This window comes from Henckelia pumila, chromosome 2 (assembly GCF_033568475.1).
Source record: "Henckelia pumila isolate YLH828 chromosome 2, ASM3356847v2, whole genome shotgun sequence".
Taxonomy (NCBI): Eukaryota; Viridiplantae; Streptophyta; class Magnoliopsida; order Lamiales; family Gesneriaceae; genus Henckelia; species Henckelia pumila.
The window spans coordinates 9,321,817-9,337,530 of NC_133121.1; the positions used below are offsets into that span (position 1 = coordinate 9,321,817).

The 15,714-nt window shown below is 40.0% G+C and overlaps 1 protein-coding gene across 1 annotated transcript; it reads left to right on the plus strand.

Annotated features, from left to right (window-relative positions):
• The first annotated feature begins 536 nt into the window (after positions 1 to 536).
• LOC140877185 (uncharacterized) lies at positions 537 to 5,902 on the plus strand. The gene is made up of 4 exons (XM_073280715.1): positions 537 to 723; positions 834 to 988; positions 4,947 to 5,014; positions 5,839 to 5,902. The coding sequence occupies exons 1-4, from the start codon at positions 537 to 539 to the stop codon at positions 5,900 to 5,902; spliced, it is 474 nt and encodes a 157-aa protein (XP_073136816.1).
• Positions 5,903 to 15,714: the final 9,812 nt, after the last annotated feature.

Here is a 15,714-nt window from a genome sequence, read left to right on the forward strand (position 1 = left end):
GTTTTGCTAAGGAAATTGTCATAGATGCTCGATGACATCCAGAACATTCTCGAGTGCTCTAGCATTTCTTCGAAGACAAATGAATATTTCACAATAGTTGAGGAGTAAACAAAGACTTCATGGAGGTTCTATGTTTGTGCAGAAAGATATTGTATATAGTTGACAAGACTTGATATTCTAGGTTCATATAAAATGATATAGAATGTTGTTAATTAAGAAAGCTATGCCTACGAAGAATTGGAAGAAAATCTAGATTATTTTAACACTCTTGTAGAATGTAAATATGTAGGAAATTCTAAAATACTATATTGTCTAGATTATTCTAAATGTTCTTGAGAGTGAATCTCCAACGTTTATTAGGAAGATATTAGTCATCCGTTCTTGAAAGAAACTTGTATATATTTAAGGTTAAGAATTAATTTGTCACACTCACTAACTTATTCTTGTCTCAACAAGTATAGTGATAATTTCTTCCTATATCTATAAATATAATGGATCCGGCACATAAGGATAAAGGAGTCCAAATCTGGTGGGATATGACGAGTTGCCCGTTACCGGAAAACTTCGACATGGACGCAGTGAAAAAAAAAATAGAGTTGTCACTACAACAGTTGAATTATAGTGGCCCGATTTCAATTTATGCTTATGGAAAATTAACACGAATGAAGAAAAAAGTTGTTAAGAAGCTAGGAGAGATATGCACAGAAATTAATGATATTGAAGGTATTCCAAACATCATTTGCGGAGGCACATTTCTTGTGAATTTAATTTCATTTTAATTTTAATATTATTTGTACTATTTCATTTTAATATTATTTTTGTAATTTGACAAGGTCCGAAAGACAGTGCCGAAATGAGAATTCGTGTTGATATACTAGATATGATGATGGACAAGACTGATACACCAAACCGCATGTTGATCTCCGGAAACGAGGAACTTGCATCCGCACTACACATACTGAAATATGAAAATTACAACATTCTATTGGCACATCCTCGTACGCAACAATTGAATTCATCTTCTTCCTTTCGTTGTGTCGCTCATACTATTTGGACATTTGATAGCCTGTTGAATGGAGAGGCGCCATACTAGCTCCCCACAACACTATACAAAAGAGTTGGAGCTATTTTACTTTCGGAAAAAAAAAGAAGCTAATTATAGGAGGGACTGAGAGAGTGACACTTCAATGATTCCAACATCATTACTCTTATTTAAATCCTTTAATATGTTTAAAATCAATTAGCATTTCTCTACTATTGTACTGTCGTTTCTTCAACTAATTTATGTTACCAACATTTCTTAATTTTGATAACTTATATATATCCCATATTTGATTTTGCATTATAAATGATAATTATTGTCAATTAGTTACGTATCAGAGCATGAGTTTGTGTCAAATACACAATCATGTCATAAAAATTATTTTGAAATATTCTTCTCCTTGATCACGTAAGAATGCTTAAGACGGCAATAAAGTCGGTACAACATGCAATGGGAGTTGAAATCATGGTGATTAAAAAAGTAAACATATTGGTTTCAAGAATATCATGTGCTGGAAACTTAAGCGATTAAAATTTAATTAATGATGATCATTAAGCTTTAAGAACCAAAATAATGCATTGAAGGCACAGGTCACGTACATGTTGTGATGCATTTGATTGCTAAATCAAAAAATTATTTTTATCTACAAATGTGTACATTCACCATGATTTTTATGACACACGATCGGAGCTGTCAAACGGCCCCCCCCTACCCATCTCATCCAAACTTGTGGTCCGTTTGAGTTGGCTTGTTAGGCCCAAGCCTCCAAATGGATCATTAAAAACCCAATTCGTCCTACCACGAATTACAAACTATGCATGTCAATCCACCGAAAATTTAAAAATATATATAAGACAAAAAAATACTAATACATGGAATAAAAAAAATATATCAACAGTGTTACACAATGAAAAATAATAAATATCTCAATGAAAAAAACAAATAAAATTTTGATGTTAGTTATTATATTTTGTATAAAAAAAATTACACATCCAAATAGTATAAATAACATAAATAGATATTTAACCATAAAAAAAATTACTTTCATATATCAAAAACACATAAAAAACTAGTAATAATTTTCTAAAAAAATAATTTAAAATTGTGTTTTTATGCCATAATTTTTTAAAAATGAAAACTTTATTTTTTTAACACTTGCGCCGCGTATTGCTTTTTGGGGCGCACACTGCACGCTGCGGTGCACGCTGCGAAGTTATAAGTCGTCGAAAGTGAGGCACTATTCGCGGCGTGCATTGCACGTCGTCGTTAAATTTAATAACGGCGTACACAACATGCTGTTGAAAGTAAGACACTATCCGCAGCGTGCGCTGCACGTCGTCGTTAATTTTAATAACGACATGCACCATATGTAGTCGAAAGTGAGGAATTATCTGCAGCGTGCGTTGCACGCCGTCGTTAAATTTAATAACGACGTGCACCGTATACTGTCAAAAGTAAGGTACTATCTGCAGCGTGCGTTGCACGTCGTTTTTAAATTTAATAAAATCATTCACCGGATGCCTTCGAAAATGAGGAACTATCCACAGCCATTGATATTATTAACGGTGTGCATTGCACGTTGTTGTTAAAGCGTTTATATTAATTTTTTTACGATGCGAATTGTACGCTGCTGATAATATTTTTTTGCGACATAAATGTTTTTTTACGATATAAAAATTTTGTTGTTATTGCGGTGTTTGTATGAAAAACTTTTTAGTTCCCAATGTGCAGTGCAATTATTTAAGCATATTATCCTCTGAAACACTGAAATCAAGTTTTAAACAAATCATCACACATCATCCAACTATGATCACCACACATAAAAGCAAAATAATAAGATAACATTAAATTTCTTCAAAAAATGTTCATTCTCATTAATCCAAAAAGAAAAGAAATGTAATGAAGTAAAAAAATCACCAAGTAATATAATTTTTTTCTGAAAAAATATCATTTAACTCTAAAATAAATAGAATCTGTATCAGTCACACAAAATGATAAATTTAAAAAACCATGCTAATGTGCTTCATACTGCATCATCGAGAAATATCATTTCAGAATTCGGTCTAATTAGGTCTACCTGCTCCACAAGAACTACATCAATCCAAACTTTCAAATAGGATCCACTGAGAGGAACATGATTGTAACGCTCCGGAATTATCTTAATTGAGTTTATTTGAGATAATCAGAGTTTTTAGAAGTCGAGGGCCGTTTTGATATTTATCAGAGAGTATTTTGCAAATTATGGATTTTTCAGGGACTAAAATACAAAAAGGTGTTTCGTTATATTATATTAGCTCCTTTTTTTTTACTTTTTTTCTCCATCTCCTCCCCTTGCACGCCTCCTCCACCATTGTTGCGCCCCATTTGAGATTTCAAGCTTTTAGATTTCAGTTTCAGGTCGATCCGTTCGTTGGAATTTAATTCTGAGGGCAGATTAGCGATCACAGCAGTGAGAGCTTTGTTCTATCGTAAGTTTTTCTTCGATCAGATAAACTTTATTTTTTGGATGTTGTTAGAATCGATTGAGTTTTGGTTATGTTGTTCTTGAACGAGTTCTGATCGTTTATTCTCAGTCGATTTTGAAATAGAGCATCGTTCGGATTTGTTATGATTTTTGGAAGCCTATTTCAAAAATTGGAGTTTTGAGATTTGATGGGTTTGAGTCTTTGTTGATGTTTGAGTATCGATTTGAGTTGTTTGAGATGACGTACTGTTGTATGTGTTTCCAGTTTGATCAGTTTATAGTCGTTATGCCGTCGGTTTGAGTTTTAGGATTTTGAACCGTTTGAATTTGTTGAACTTTGGCTATTGAGTTGTTCGTCGTTGTTGATCTTCTTTTGCTTCTGTACAGATTCGTTTGAAGTTTGTTGAGCCCAGAGTTAGCAGTAATCGATCGTCGAAGATTTGAATGTAGAGCGGTAAAGAGCTTTACCTTGAGAGTTTGTTATTGTTGTTGGGTTGTATAGATTTTGATATAACCTCCTTTTTGTAGCTTATCCAAAGTTGGAGCTATTTCGAATCGAAAGGTAAAAGCAGTCATCGTCTAAGCGGGATAGAATACTCAAGACAAATGGTTCTTGAGTTTTCCTTAAATCACATACTTCCATTAATACTTGTTCTAGAGTGGGGAACTTGTATTTTGTGTTTGAACTCTTGTTGTTAGTTGATTTATGTTAATTGCATTGGTGTTGCTATTTGCATTCATATTGAGCCTAAATCTTTGGTTTCAGCGAGTAGAACAACCCTTTTTGTTTAGACCTTTTGGGGGCTATGTTGCGAGTTGCCTGTATTGTAGAAGTTCACCTAGTGTCAGCATACTCCTCATAGTCGCACAAAAGTCTAGGGGATTGAGATACGTGGCACCACCTCGATCGGGAGAGTCGATGAGTTGTTACGTAATCTCATCCTCGGGATCCCAAAAGCAGAGCAGCAATTCCTTGATTATCAGATTTGATATCCTATTTTAAAGACATGCATTTCATTCGTATTAGCATTAAATATGTTGTCTTTATATTATGTTATTGATATATTACTTGATTTGCTTGTTATATTGCTTTTACTGGGAATATCATTCTCATCGGAGTTATCTGACTGTTGCTTTGTTTTGTATGTGTACTTGGCAACAGGTGGGGAAAGATCAAGTCAGAGGAGGCTTGGTTAGCTTCAAGATCAAGGGATAGAAGTGAGACTCGGTTTAGAAGTTGAATCAACATGTCAATCTAGTTTACGTTTTTAAGCATGTTAGAACTCGAACTTGTTAATGTTTGTAGTTTTTATTATTCGAATATTGTGGATTAAATGTTGTCGTTGCATGTATTATGAACCTTGTTATGTTTGAAATGAATATTGGTTTGAGTTGGCAAGTTATTTCTGGTTTTTCTATTCTGTTCTTTTTTTGCTGCAGGGGGCACCCGAGCTGCAGTTTTTTAGCAGCCTGAGCGCACCCCAGTTGAGGAAAACAGAAGGGTTGCGGTATTGGCCGCGCCCGAGCGGTAGTTTTATATCGCCCGAGCGCGGCACCCCCTTTAAAAAAAATATCTTACTTTTAATCTTGGTTCTTGTTTGCTTAATTATTGTTTAATCCGAGATTAGATGTTTAGAACCGAGGTCTCACATTAAGTGGTATCAGAGAGATAAGTTCTTGGTTTGAACTAGAAGTGAGCGGCGTAGATCGAGTCCGCATGTATTGGCTCCTCGCATGTATTTGAGTTATTTATTTGATCTTTTTAATTTCCATGCGAGCATGCTTTATTATTTGAGAATTATTTGAATTACATGACTCTGTGATTTAATTTATAAAACATGGACTACTTGAGATATAACTGTTTTTGGTTATCGAATTGTATCTGAATTCTGAGAGGTTGAAGGGCACCGAATTTTAGCGATTGAGATATCTTGTGTCCTAACCCATTGATTATCAGATGGGTCCTCGTCGAGTTATTAACAAAAATCCTCCGCCAGTTACTCCTCCGAATAAGCAAGTTAGTAATGTAACTGATCAGATGGATGCCACAGCAACTCCTATGGAAACCTTGCTGAAGAGGTTCCAATCGTTTAAGCCGCCGATTTTGAAGGGTACTAAAAACCCTGTTGACTGTGAGAGTTGGTTGGAAGACATAGATCAGTTGTTTGATTCTCTTGATTATTCTGATGACCGCCGAACCAGGTTAGTCATTCATCAGTTGCATGGTGTTGCTAAGAACTAGTGGATCTCGACAAATAGAGCTATTGAGAATCGAGGTACGGCTATTACTTGGAACTTGTTCAAAACTGAGTTTTATAAACGATTTTTCCAGTTTCGTATCGAAAGGACAAAGGTGCCGAGTTTTCTACTCTGAGACAAGGGAACTTGAACATTGAAGAGTATGTTGCCAAATTCGATAGCTTGTTGCGTTTTGCACCGCATATCATCGACAATGAAGAAGCAAAAGCCGACCAGTTTATTAATGGTTTGAACCCCGACATCTTCACATTGGTTAACACTGGAAAGACAAATAATTTTGCGGATGCAATGGATCAGGCAAAGGGTGCTGAGGCAGGACTGATGAGACCGAGAGGGAATCAGTTTGCACTTCAGCAGCAGCCGAGACAGTATCAGAACCCACCGTCTCAGTATTAGAATCAGCCATCGCAGTATCAGAACCAACCACAGATGTCTGAAGGAGGAAGCAGTAGCGATAACAGAAAGGATCATTACAGAGCAAGAGGGAAACAATTCAAGAAGCCAGGGAACAGTTCTTATAGCTCCAGTGGTTCCATGCAGTTCGGTTCAGGACAGAGTTCTGGATCTTCATCTTTGTTTTGCAACAAGTGTGGTGGTAGACATTCCCCAGATCAGTGTGTAGGAGTTTTTGGGAACTGCAATATCTGTCAGTAGCCAGGACACTTTGCTAAGCTATGTCCTCAACGAGGTAGAGATCGAGCTCAGAGTGGGAGTTCATCTAGACCTACAGCTCAGCCTGAGAGGCAGATTTCTACGGTTCACTCCTTCCAGCCTCAGCAGCAGAATAGACAGGGAAGTAATCAAAATGCGAACCAGCCTCCGAGACAGCAGGCACGAGTCTTTGCCTTGACTGAGGATCTGGATCAGGATCAGGCAGCAACTGACGATGTTATAGCAGGTAACTGTTTGATTTTCGGTTATTCTACTCATGTATTGATAGATAGGGGTGCGTCTCACTCTTTTATTTTTGAGAAATTTGTTTTGATACATGTGTTGCCTTGCGAGCCTTTTCCTGCTGTAATAGCTATTACTTCACCTTTGGGTGGGGAAATTGTATCCGTAAGATTGGTTCGAAATGTGAGCTATGTTTCGAAGTAATGTGATTGAATTTGATTTTATTGTACTTGGATTATCCGATTTTGATTGCATTGTTGGTATAGATGTTTGACCAAGTATAGGGATACAGTCGATTGTTTTCAGAAGGTAGTCAGATTCAGAACGGAGTTGGCCGATGAATGGAAATTCTTTGGTAAGGGTTCTCGATCCAAAATTCCTTTGATATTTGTTATGTCTATGACTCGACTGTTACAGAGAGGAGCAGAGAGATTTCTGATTTATGCCATGGATGTTTTGAATTCTAGCCCTGGATTGTCTGATATACCAGTGGTTAGAGAGTTTTCTGGCGTATTCCCGGATGAGATTCCTGGATTACTGCCTATTCGTGAGGTATAATTCTGTATAGAACTGTTGTCAGGTACTGAACCGATTTCCAAAGCTCCATATCGAATGGCACCGGTCGAATTGAGAGAATTGAAAGAAAATATTGAGGATTTGATTTCCAAGGGATACATCAGACCTAGTGTATCGCCTTGGGGTGCTCCTGTTCTCTTTGTGCGGAAGAAAGATGGTTCTATGCGGCTCTGTATTGATAACCGTCAACTGAACCAAGCAACGGTAAAGAAAAGGTATCCTTTACCTCGGATAGATGACCTTTTTGATCAACTGCAGGGTTCTGTTGTTTGTTCGAAGATTGATCTGAGATTGGATTATCATCAGCTGAGAGTGCAAGAAGAAGATGTGCCTAGGACTGCGTTCAGAACGAGGTATGGTCATTTCGAGTTTATAGTCATGCCGTTCGGTTTGACTAACGCTCCAGTGGTTTTTATGGGTTTGATGAACCGTATCTTTCAGCATTATTTGGATGAGTTTGTTATTATCTTCATCGATGATATTCTTATCTACTCGAAGAACCGTACTGACCATGCAGAGCATTTGAGGATCGTCTTACAGATTTTGCGAGTAGAACAGTTGTTTGCCAAGCTGTCTAAGTGTGAGTTCTGGTTGGACCGAGTTGTCTTCCTCGGTCATATCATTTGTGAAGATGGGATTTCTGTCGATCCCAACAAGATCGAAGCGGTCATGAATTGGCCTATACCAACATCAGTGCCTGAGATCCGAAGCTTTATGGGTTTAGCTGGTTATTATCGTCGTTTCATCGAGGGATTCTCATCTATTGCCAAGCCGATTACCAAGCTGACTCAGAAGAATGCGCCTTTTATCTGGACTGTAGATTGTGAGGCTAGTTTCGTTGATCTGAAGAAGAGACTGACCAGTGCTCCGATTCTTTCTATTCCATCATGTACTGGAGGTTTTACTGTTTATTGTGATGCTTCTAACCGAGGATTAGGATGTGTTATTATGCAGCATAAGCATGTGATAGCGTATGCATTGAGGCAGCTTAAGCCGCACGAGACTCGTTATCCGGTTCATGATCTTGAACTCGCTGCGTCGTCTTTGCTTTGAAGATCTGGCGTCACTATCTTTATGGTTAGTCTTTCGAGATCTTTTCTGATCATAAGAGCCTTAAGTATCTATTTTCGCAGTCAGAACTGAATATGAGGCAAAGCAGATGGTTAGATTTGTTGAAGGATTTCGATTGCGAAATCAAGTACTACCCGGAAAAGTCGAATGCAGCTGCAGATGCCTTGAGCCGAAAGATTTGTTCTTTATCTTTATCTACTATCGGTGTTTCTCAGTTGATCGATGATTGTTGCACTTCTGGCTTAGAGTTTGAAACAAATAAGAGGACTATCAGAGTGTTTTCTATTCAAGCCGAGCCAGAGTTATTTGTGATTATCAGAAAAGCACAGAAGTCTGATCCGAGCATTCAGAATTCAGTAGAGAAAGTCAGATCTGGGCATCAGTTTGAGTTCCAGGTTAGGGATGATGTTTTGTTTGTGAATAACCATATTGTTGTGCTTGATATTTTTGAGTTGAGGCAGCGTACTCTTCGAGAGGCACATTGCAGTCGGTTCAGTATTCATCCTGGAGGTCAAAAGATGTACACCGATCTGAATAATCAGTTTTGGTGGAAAAAAATGAAGAGCGATGTTGCAAGATTTGTATCCTGATGTTTGAACTGTCAGCAGGTGCAAGCAGAGAGAAAGCGACCGGGTGGTCTGTTGCACAGTCTATCTGTTCCTGAATGGAAGTGGGATCACATTTCAATGGATTTCATCACGAAGCTACGGCGATCTGTTTTAGGATGCGATGCTATTTGGATAGTGATCGACAGATTGATGAAGTCTGCTTACTTCATTCCGTACAGGATGACGTATCGTCACGATCAAATGGCTGAGTTGTATGTCAGTAGCATCGTGAGATTGCATGGTGTGCCGAAGTCGATCGTTTCAGACCAAAACCCTATATTCACTTTGCACTTTAGGAACAGTGTTCAAGAGGCACTTGGTACTCGATTGCATCTGAATACAGCATATCATCCTCAGACAGACGGACAGTCAGAGCGGACTATCTAGACTTTAGAGAATATGCTTCAAGCAGTAGTGTAGCACCAAGAACTTCTAAAATTTGAAAATCATGCCTAAAATTATTTTTAGTATTTATATTTTTATTTCTTGAAGTTAATTGTTTAAGTTTTAGTTAAAGATAGAATTGTTCGATTTATTTGGATTAAATGCCTTGAATTGTTTGGTCTAGTAAGTTTCTGTCCCGGCAGGCGACGACGGTGGGCTTCGGTGGTTTATTTTCAAGATTTTTAATTTTAAGATTTTAAGTTAGAGGTAAAAGGGGGGTTTTGGCCAAAAATTCAAATTTTGAATTTTTAGGGGTCAAAAAGCAATTTTATCATTTTCTTGGGTTCATAAAATAGGATTTTATTAAATCCGGGTTAGTGGAATTTCAATCAAAATGTTGTGAGTTGAAATTTTAAATTTAGAAGTTTGAAAATAGCAAAAAGTTTGAGGTAAAAAGTTTTAATAGTACAAGTAGTACTTTTGCTAGTACAAGTGGAATTTTAAAACACTACACACAATACACACAATACACTAAACTTTTAACATACACTATCATTTTTAAAACATTACAATAAAAAGAAAATCAAGACTCAACCAAAACCTCTCCCCAAAATCCTAACCTAGCCGCCTCCTCCCCTCTCCCTTGAAGAAGACCGCTCGCCGCCGCCAGCCACCCGTACGCCGCCGCCTGCCGCCGTTCCCAGCTGCCGGAGAAGCCCCTAGGTGCTTAGCTTGGTGTGTTGGTTGAAATCCCACCTTCTTCTCCTCTCCTTGGTTTCGAGTTCTAGGTATTTTTGGTAAAGGCAAGTGTAGCTACTCCTTTGGGCTCACATTCAAGCAATATCTACCCCCACCCTTATGATTTCTTGCAATATTTTCGAGAATGCATGTTGTTAGAAGGTTAGGGTTTCGAATTTTTCATGTTTAGGGGCTGATTTTTTCTAAATATGTTAGGGAGTTGAGTTTATGTGGATTAATGTTGAGTATATGTGCATTGACATGGAATTAATTGAGTGTCCTTGCCAAAATTCGAAATTTCAGATTGTATATGGACCTAATTTTTGAAATGTTGCATGTGTAGGGGCTGAAATTTATTTGATGTTGAAGTATTTAATGGTCTTGCATTGGTCTTGATTGATTGTTCAACATTTTGGAGTTTTGATGGTTAAATCTTGTTGTTCTTGTTATGTGTTGTGAAAGTGTGGATTGAGTGTAGCCCAAGTGTTTGGGAAAAGTCCTAAGAGAAGGTATTGGAGGTGTTTGGGTGTTTGGTGTGGAGATAAGTTGAGGGAAGTGGCTAAGTGTTTGAATTGTTGGAAATGGGAAGGTGAGAAGTGCAGGGCAGTACTGTTCGGGGCAGGGCAGGTCTGGTCTGAGGTCTGGGCAGGGTTTGGTCTGAACCATAGTAAAGTTCGTGTCGTTGTGGTCGCGTCGACATAAAATGGGCTCGAATCGGATAAGAATTGAGTGAGTTATGGATTTTACAAAATTGGGTGCAAGTACAGATTTTTCCTTTGAATAGGGGCTGTCCGATTTTTGTGTTTTGTAAATTTGCTCTTTTGATCTTTTGATGATACCACCTATTCCTTGGGATGATTTGGAGTGTTTGTTGAGTGTCGGTTCAAGCGGGACGAGTTTTGGATAAGGCATGACAAAGTTAAGGGCTTTTCGGTTTACTTGCTCGAGTTAAGTCAAGTTTGAGGATTTTGTTGGGTAAGTTGTCTTCTTTGGACTTAGGGGCAGCCACTCATCCACCTTAAACTCACATTTTTGAGTCGAGTCTCATGTCTTAAAGATTGCTTATTCGTGTGCATTTGACGTGTTCTTGAGTTTAATAAAGAAAAAGGAAGTTTACTTGTTTGCATGCCATTTAATGTATGAGTTGAGTCTTTATAAATGAAAAGGGAAAAGAAAGCAAATATTTTTGAATGAAGTGATCTGTTTGTGACAAGAGGGGTGTTGCTAGGCCGGGGGATGCCTCGGTCTACTCACCAAGAGGTTATAGAGGTTAGGCAAGGAGCAAGAGACATCTTGTTTACCCTTGCCACAGAGGGGCAATGTGGGATCGGGAGGCATCTCGGTCTCCTTGCCATAGAGGGGTTAAGTTCGTCGGGAGAAATCTCGTCGTCTTGCCGGCATAGTGCACTGCAGCCATGATCATGATCGAAACAGAGGGTCACAAATCAGGGATCGGATTTCTAAGAGGAAAAAGTAAAGAAAAGTTTAAAAGTTAAAGTTTCACAATTTTAGTTGACTCGTTTTGCATAGATGTCAGTCTTTCAGTTATGCATGAGTCTAAGTTGAATGTTATGAAAGTTAAAGTTTATCATAGTGTGAGTTCATTAATGCATGATTTCTATATCTTTCTAGTTTCATGCATATTACAGTTTAAGTTGAGTTTTTGCATCACGTATTTTAAACCCTTGTTATTATCCTAGTTATGCTTGTTGAGTCTTTAGACTCACTATGCTTGAATGTTTGCAGGTGAGGATTTCGTGGAGGAGACGGAGGGGCGTGATCTACTGGGATGAGGCCATCGGTAGTGCAAGGCCCAGTGACCGTTGCTTCCTTTTAGTTTATGTTTTTTCCGCACAGTTATCGAATTTGTAATAATGAAGTATTATTTGAGATCTTGTAGTATTTATAGCCAGGATGTGCATTCCCTGTGCTACAGCTTATGTTTTGAAGTACGTTTTCCGCTTTTGCAAGTTTATGATTATCGTTGGAATTAATTTTAAATGCTTTAGTTTACTTTATGCTGTAACCGGGAGGTGGTTACTAGGATTGCATGTTTATGTTTAACGCACTTAAGTTTTGAAGTCAATTTTCTTTCCTTATTTAAATTGTTGTTTGAGTCTTGATGGCTTATTTGTTTTACAAATAGGTCATGGCAAATTTTTTTTAAAAATCCGTAATTTTCCTTTATTTTAATTATAGTCTAGTAGCGAGTAGTTAGGGTCGTTTCAGTTGGTATCAAAGCACGTTCTTGGTTTGGGCTGAGCCTACTGCCGGTTGCTGAAACTCAGGGGATCTCGCCTCAAAGTCTGTAAGATTTAAGTTTAATGTCTCTATCTGTTTAAGTTTTGATGTATTAGTTTCTTGAGTTATTGAGAAGTTTAAATTTGAAGTAAAAATATTTTCTAAGGCATGAAATTTGAATGTTGGATTTTCTCAATGCGTTTAGATGGCTCGTCGTCATGATCCGCGTGCAGTTACGCCTCCACCGCCTCCACCGGCGCCGCAGGTGGATATAGGAGGGCAGGTGCTAGCAGGATTGGCCCGTATCCTCGAGCGTCATGTGGATGCTCCTGTTGCTAGATCGGAGACTACTTATGAGCAGTTTCGGAAGATGAATCCGAAGGACTTCGCTGGCACCACTGATCCGTTGATAGCGGAGGGTTGGATCCGCTCCCTTGAGGTGATCTTTCGCTATATGCAGATGGGAGATCCAGATAGAGTGAGATGTGCTGTGTTTCTCCTCCAGGATGATGCCGCCCTCTGGTGGGAGGGTATGGAGAAGATTGTGAACCCAACTACTCTACCTTGGGCTGAGTTCAAGAAGTTGTTCTTTGAGAAGTACTTTACTGCTGATGTGAGAGCCCGTTTGAAGACGGAGTTTATGAGCTTGAGGCAGGGTGATCTGTCGGTAGCCCAGTTCATGGTGAAGTTTGAGAGAGGCTGCCATTTCGTGCCGTTGATTGGAGATGATGAGAAAGAGAAGCTGGAGCACTTTCTAGTAGGGCTTCGACCTACCATCCGTAGGGATGTGCTGATGGCTGAGCCATCTGATTATGCTTCAGCACTGAGGCGTGCCTTGAGGTCCGAGCAGACGCTGAGAGATATTAGCGCGGAGACGCATGGCAAGAGGCCCTTCCCTCATCAGGGCCACTCTCAGCAGCAGCAGCACGGCAAGAAGCCGTATCATGGGCCCCCGAGACAGCAGGGACAGCAGGCACCGCAGGGGCGTCAGGCCCAGAGACAGGTTCCTCCCAAGGCTGGGGAGAAGCCTATTTGTCAGTTTTGCCATCGTCCGCATTTTGGGAAGTGTTTGAAGGATGCTGGAGTTTGCTTCAAGTGCAAGAAGCCAGGACATATGTCTACCCATTGTCCAGAGCTGAGGAGGCCCGTGCAGGGCAGAGTGTTCGTGATGGAGGCCGAGCAGGCCGACCCAGACACTACTCTTCTCACAAGTAATATCTTAACTTTTGGGTTAGAGCAGTTAAAGATTTGTTGATGCATGCGACTCTAAATCTTTGCTTGTTTGAGGTTTTACTCTAGTAACTTGTTGCATGCCTTAGGACCTTTGACTGTTTAGCATGAATAGTATCTTGTTTGGGAATTGTTGAATTAGAATGAGCCTAAGTAGAACTCGTGGTTTTAACTTCAACCTTTCGTCGTTGTAACTACTGCTATGCAGGTAGGATTGTTGTGGCAGGCGTAGCCACGAGGGCCTTATTAGACTCAGGGGCTACCCATTCCTTTATATCGGAGTCTTTTGCCCTCGAGAGGGGAATTCAGAGCGAGGAATTGGAGGTTGGATTCTCAGTTACTATCCCCTTAGGGGAAGAGCTATCCACCAGGAGCTTGGTGAGAGACCTTGTATTGCTTTTGCAGGGTCAGTCAGTGGTAGCAGACCTCATAGTGCTACCTTTGCCAGAGTTTGACCTGATTCTTGGGATGGATTGGATGACGAAGAATGCGGTGATGATAGATTTTCAGCAGAGGTCAGTACTAGTCAGGCCTGAGGGTGAGGAACCGTTTTGGTTTGAGGCTGCTAAGAGCTTGAGGAAGACTCGAGTCATTTCTACTTTGCAAGCTCAGAGGCTTGTACTTAGTGGGTGCGAGTCATTTCTAGCCAGTTTATCTTTGACAGAGCTGCCAGAGCGACCAGTTATTTCTGATGTGGCTATCGTCAGGGAGTTTGAGGATGTGTTCCCTAGCGATGTTGTGGGAATTCCGCCCGATAGAGGAGTGGAGTTCTCTATAGATTTGATTTCCGGTACTGTGCCTATCTCCAAGGCACCGTACAGATTGGCTCCTACCGAAATGAAGGAGTTAAAAGAGCAGATTCAAGAGTTGCTTGACAAGGGATTCATACGCCCTAGTTTCTCCCCATGGGGCGCACCAGTTCTCTTCGTTAAGAAGAAGGACGGTAGTCTAAGATTGTGCATAGACTACCGAGGTTTGAACGGAGTGACGGTGAAGAACAAGTACCCATTACCTAGGATCGAGGACCTCTTCGATCAATTGCAAGGTGCATCCGTCTTTTCGAAGATTGATCTTCGTTCAGGTTATCACCAGTTGAAGGTGAAGGAGTCAGATGTGGCGAAGACAGCTTTTAGGACTCGTTACGGTCATTACGAGTTCCTTGTGATGCCGTTTGGGATGACGAACGCGCCCGCGGTTTTCATGGATCTTATGAACCGCGTGTTTCAGCCTTACTTGGACCGCTTTGTCATTGTTTTCATCGATGACATCCTCATTTATTCGAAGGATAGAGTGGAGCATGAACAGCATTTGAGGACCGTTCTTGAGGTGCTTCGAGAGCACAAGTTGTTGGCCAAGTTTGATAAGTGTGAATTCTGGTTGGAGAAAGTTGCTTTCTTGGGTCATATTATTTCTAAGAGCGGTGTGGAAGTAGACCCTTCAAAGGTTCAAGCAGTGAAGGAGTGGTCTATACCGAGGAGCGCGTCTGAGATTCGCAGTTTTCTTGGATTAGCCGGTTATTACCGAAAATTTATCAAGGGTTTTTCCTCCATTGCTGTGCCTATGACAGCGTTGACTAAGAAGAACGCCAAGTTTGTTTGGAGTGCCGAGTGTCAAAGGAGCTTTGATACTTTGAAGGAAGCTCTTACGACAGCGCCAGTGTTGACCATGCCATCCAGGCAAGGTGATTTTGTGGTGTATACTGATGCTTCCAAGTTTGGATTGGGGCAGTTCTGATGCAGCGAGACAGAGTTATTGCCTATGCTTCTAGGCAATTGAAGGAGCACGAGAAGAACTACCCTACTCATGACTTAGAGTTGGCAGCGGTAGTGTTTGCTCTTAAGATTTGGAGACACTATCTTTACGAAGAGAAGAGTCAGATCTTCACAGACCACAAAAGCCTCAAGTACTTCTTCACCCAGAAGGAGTTGAATATGAGGCAGCGTAGGTGGTTAGAGTTGGTGAAGGACTATGACTGCAATATTAGCTACCACCCTGGTAAAGCTAATGTGGTTGCAGATGCTTTGAGCAGGAAGACTGCAGTGATTACCTCCTTGTCAGTGTCTAGACCGTTGCAGGTTGAGATTCAGAAGTATGGTCTTGAGATTTATGCGAGTGGTAGAGCTCCCCGTTTGTCTTCCCTTAGTGTGCAGACTACACTTTTTGATCGTATCCGTGCAGCGCAGTCAGTTGATGAGCAGATCAGGAAG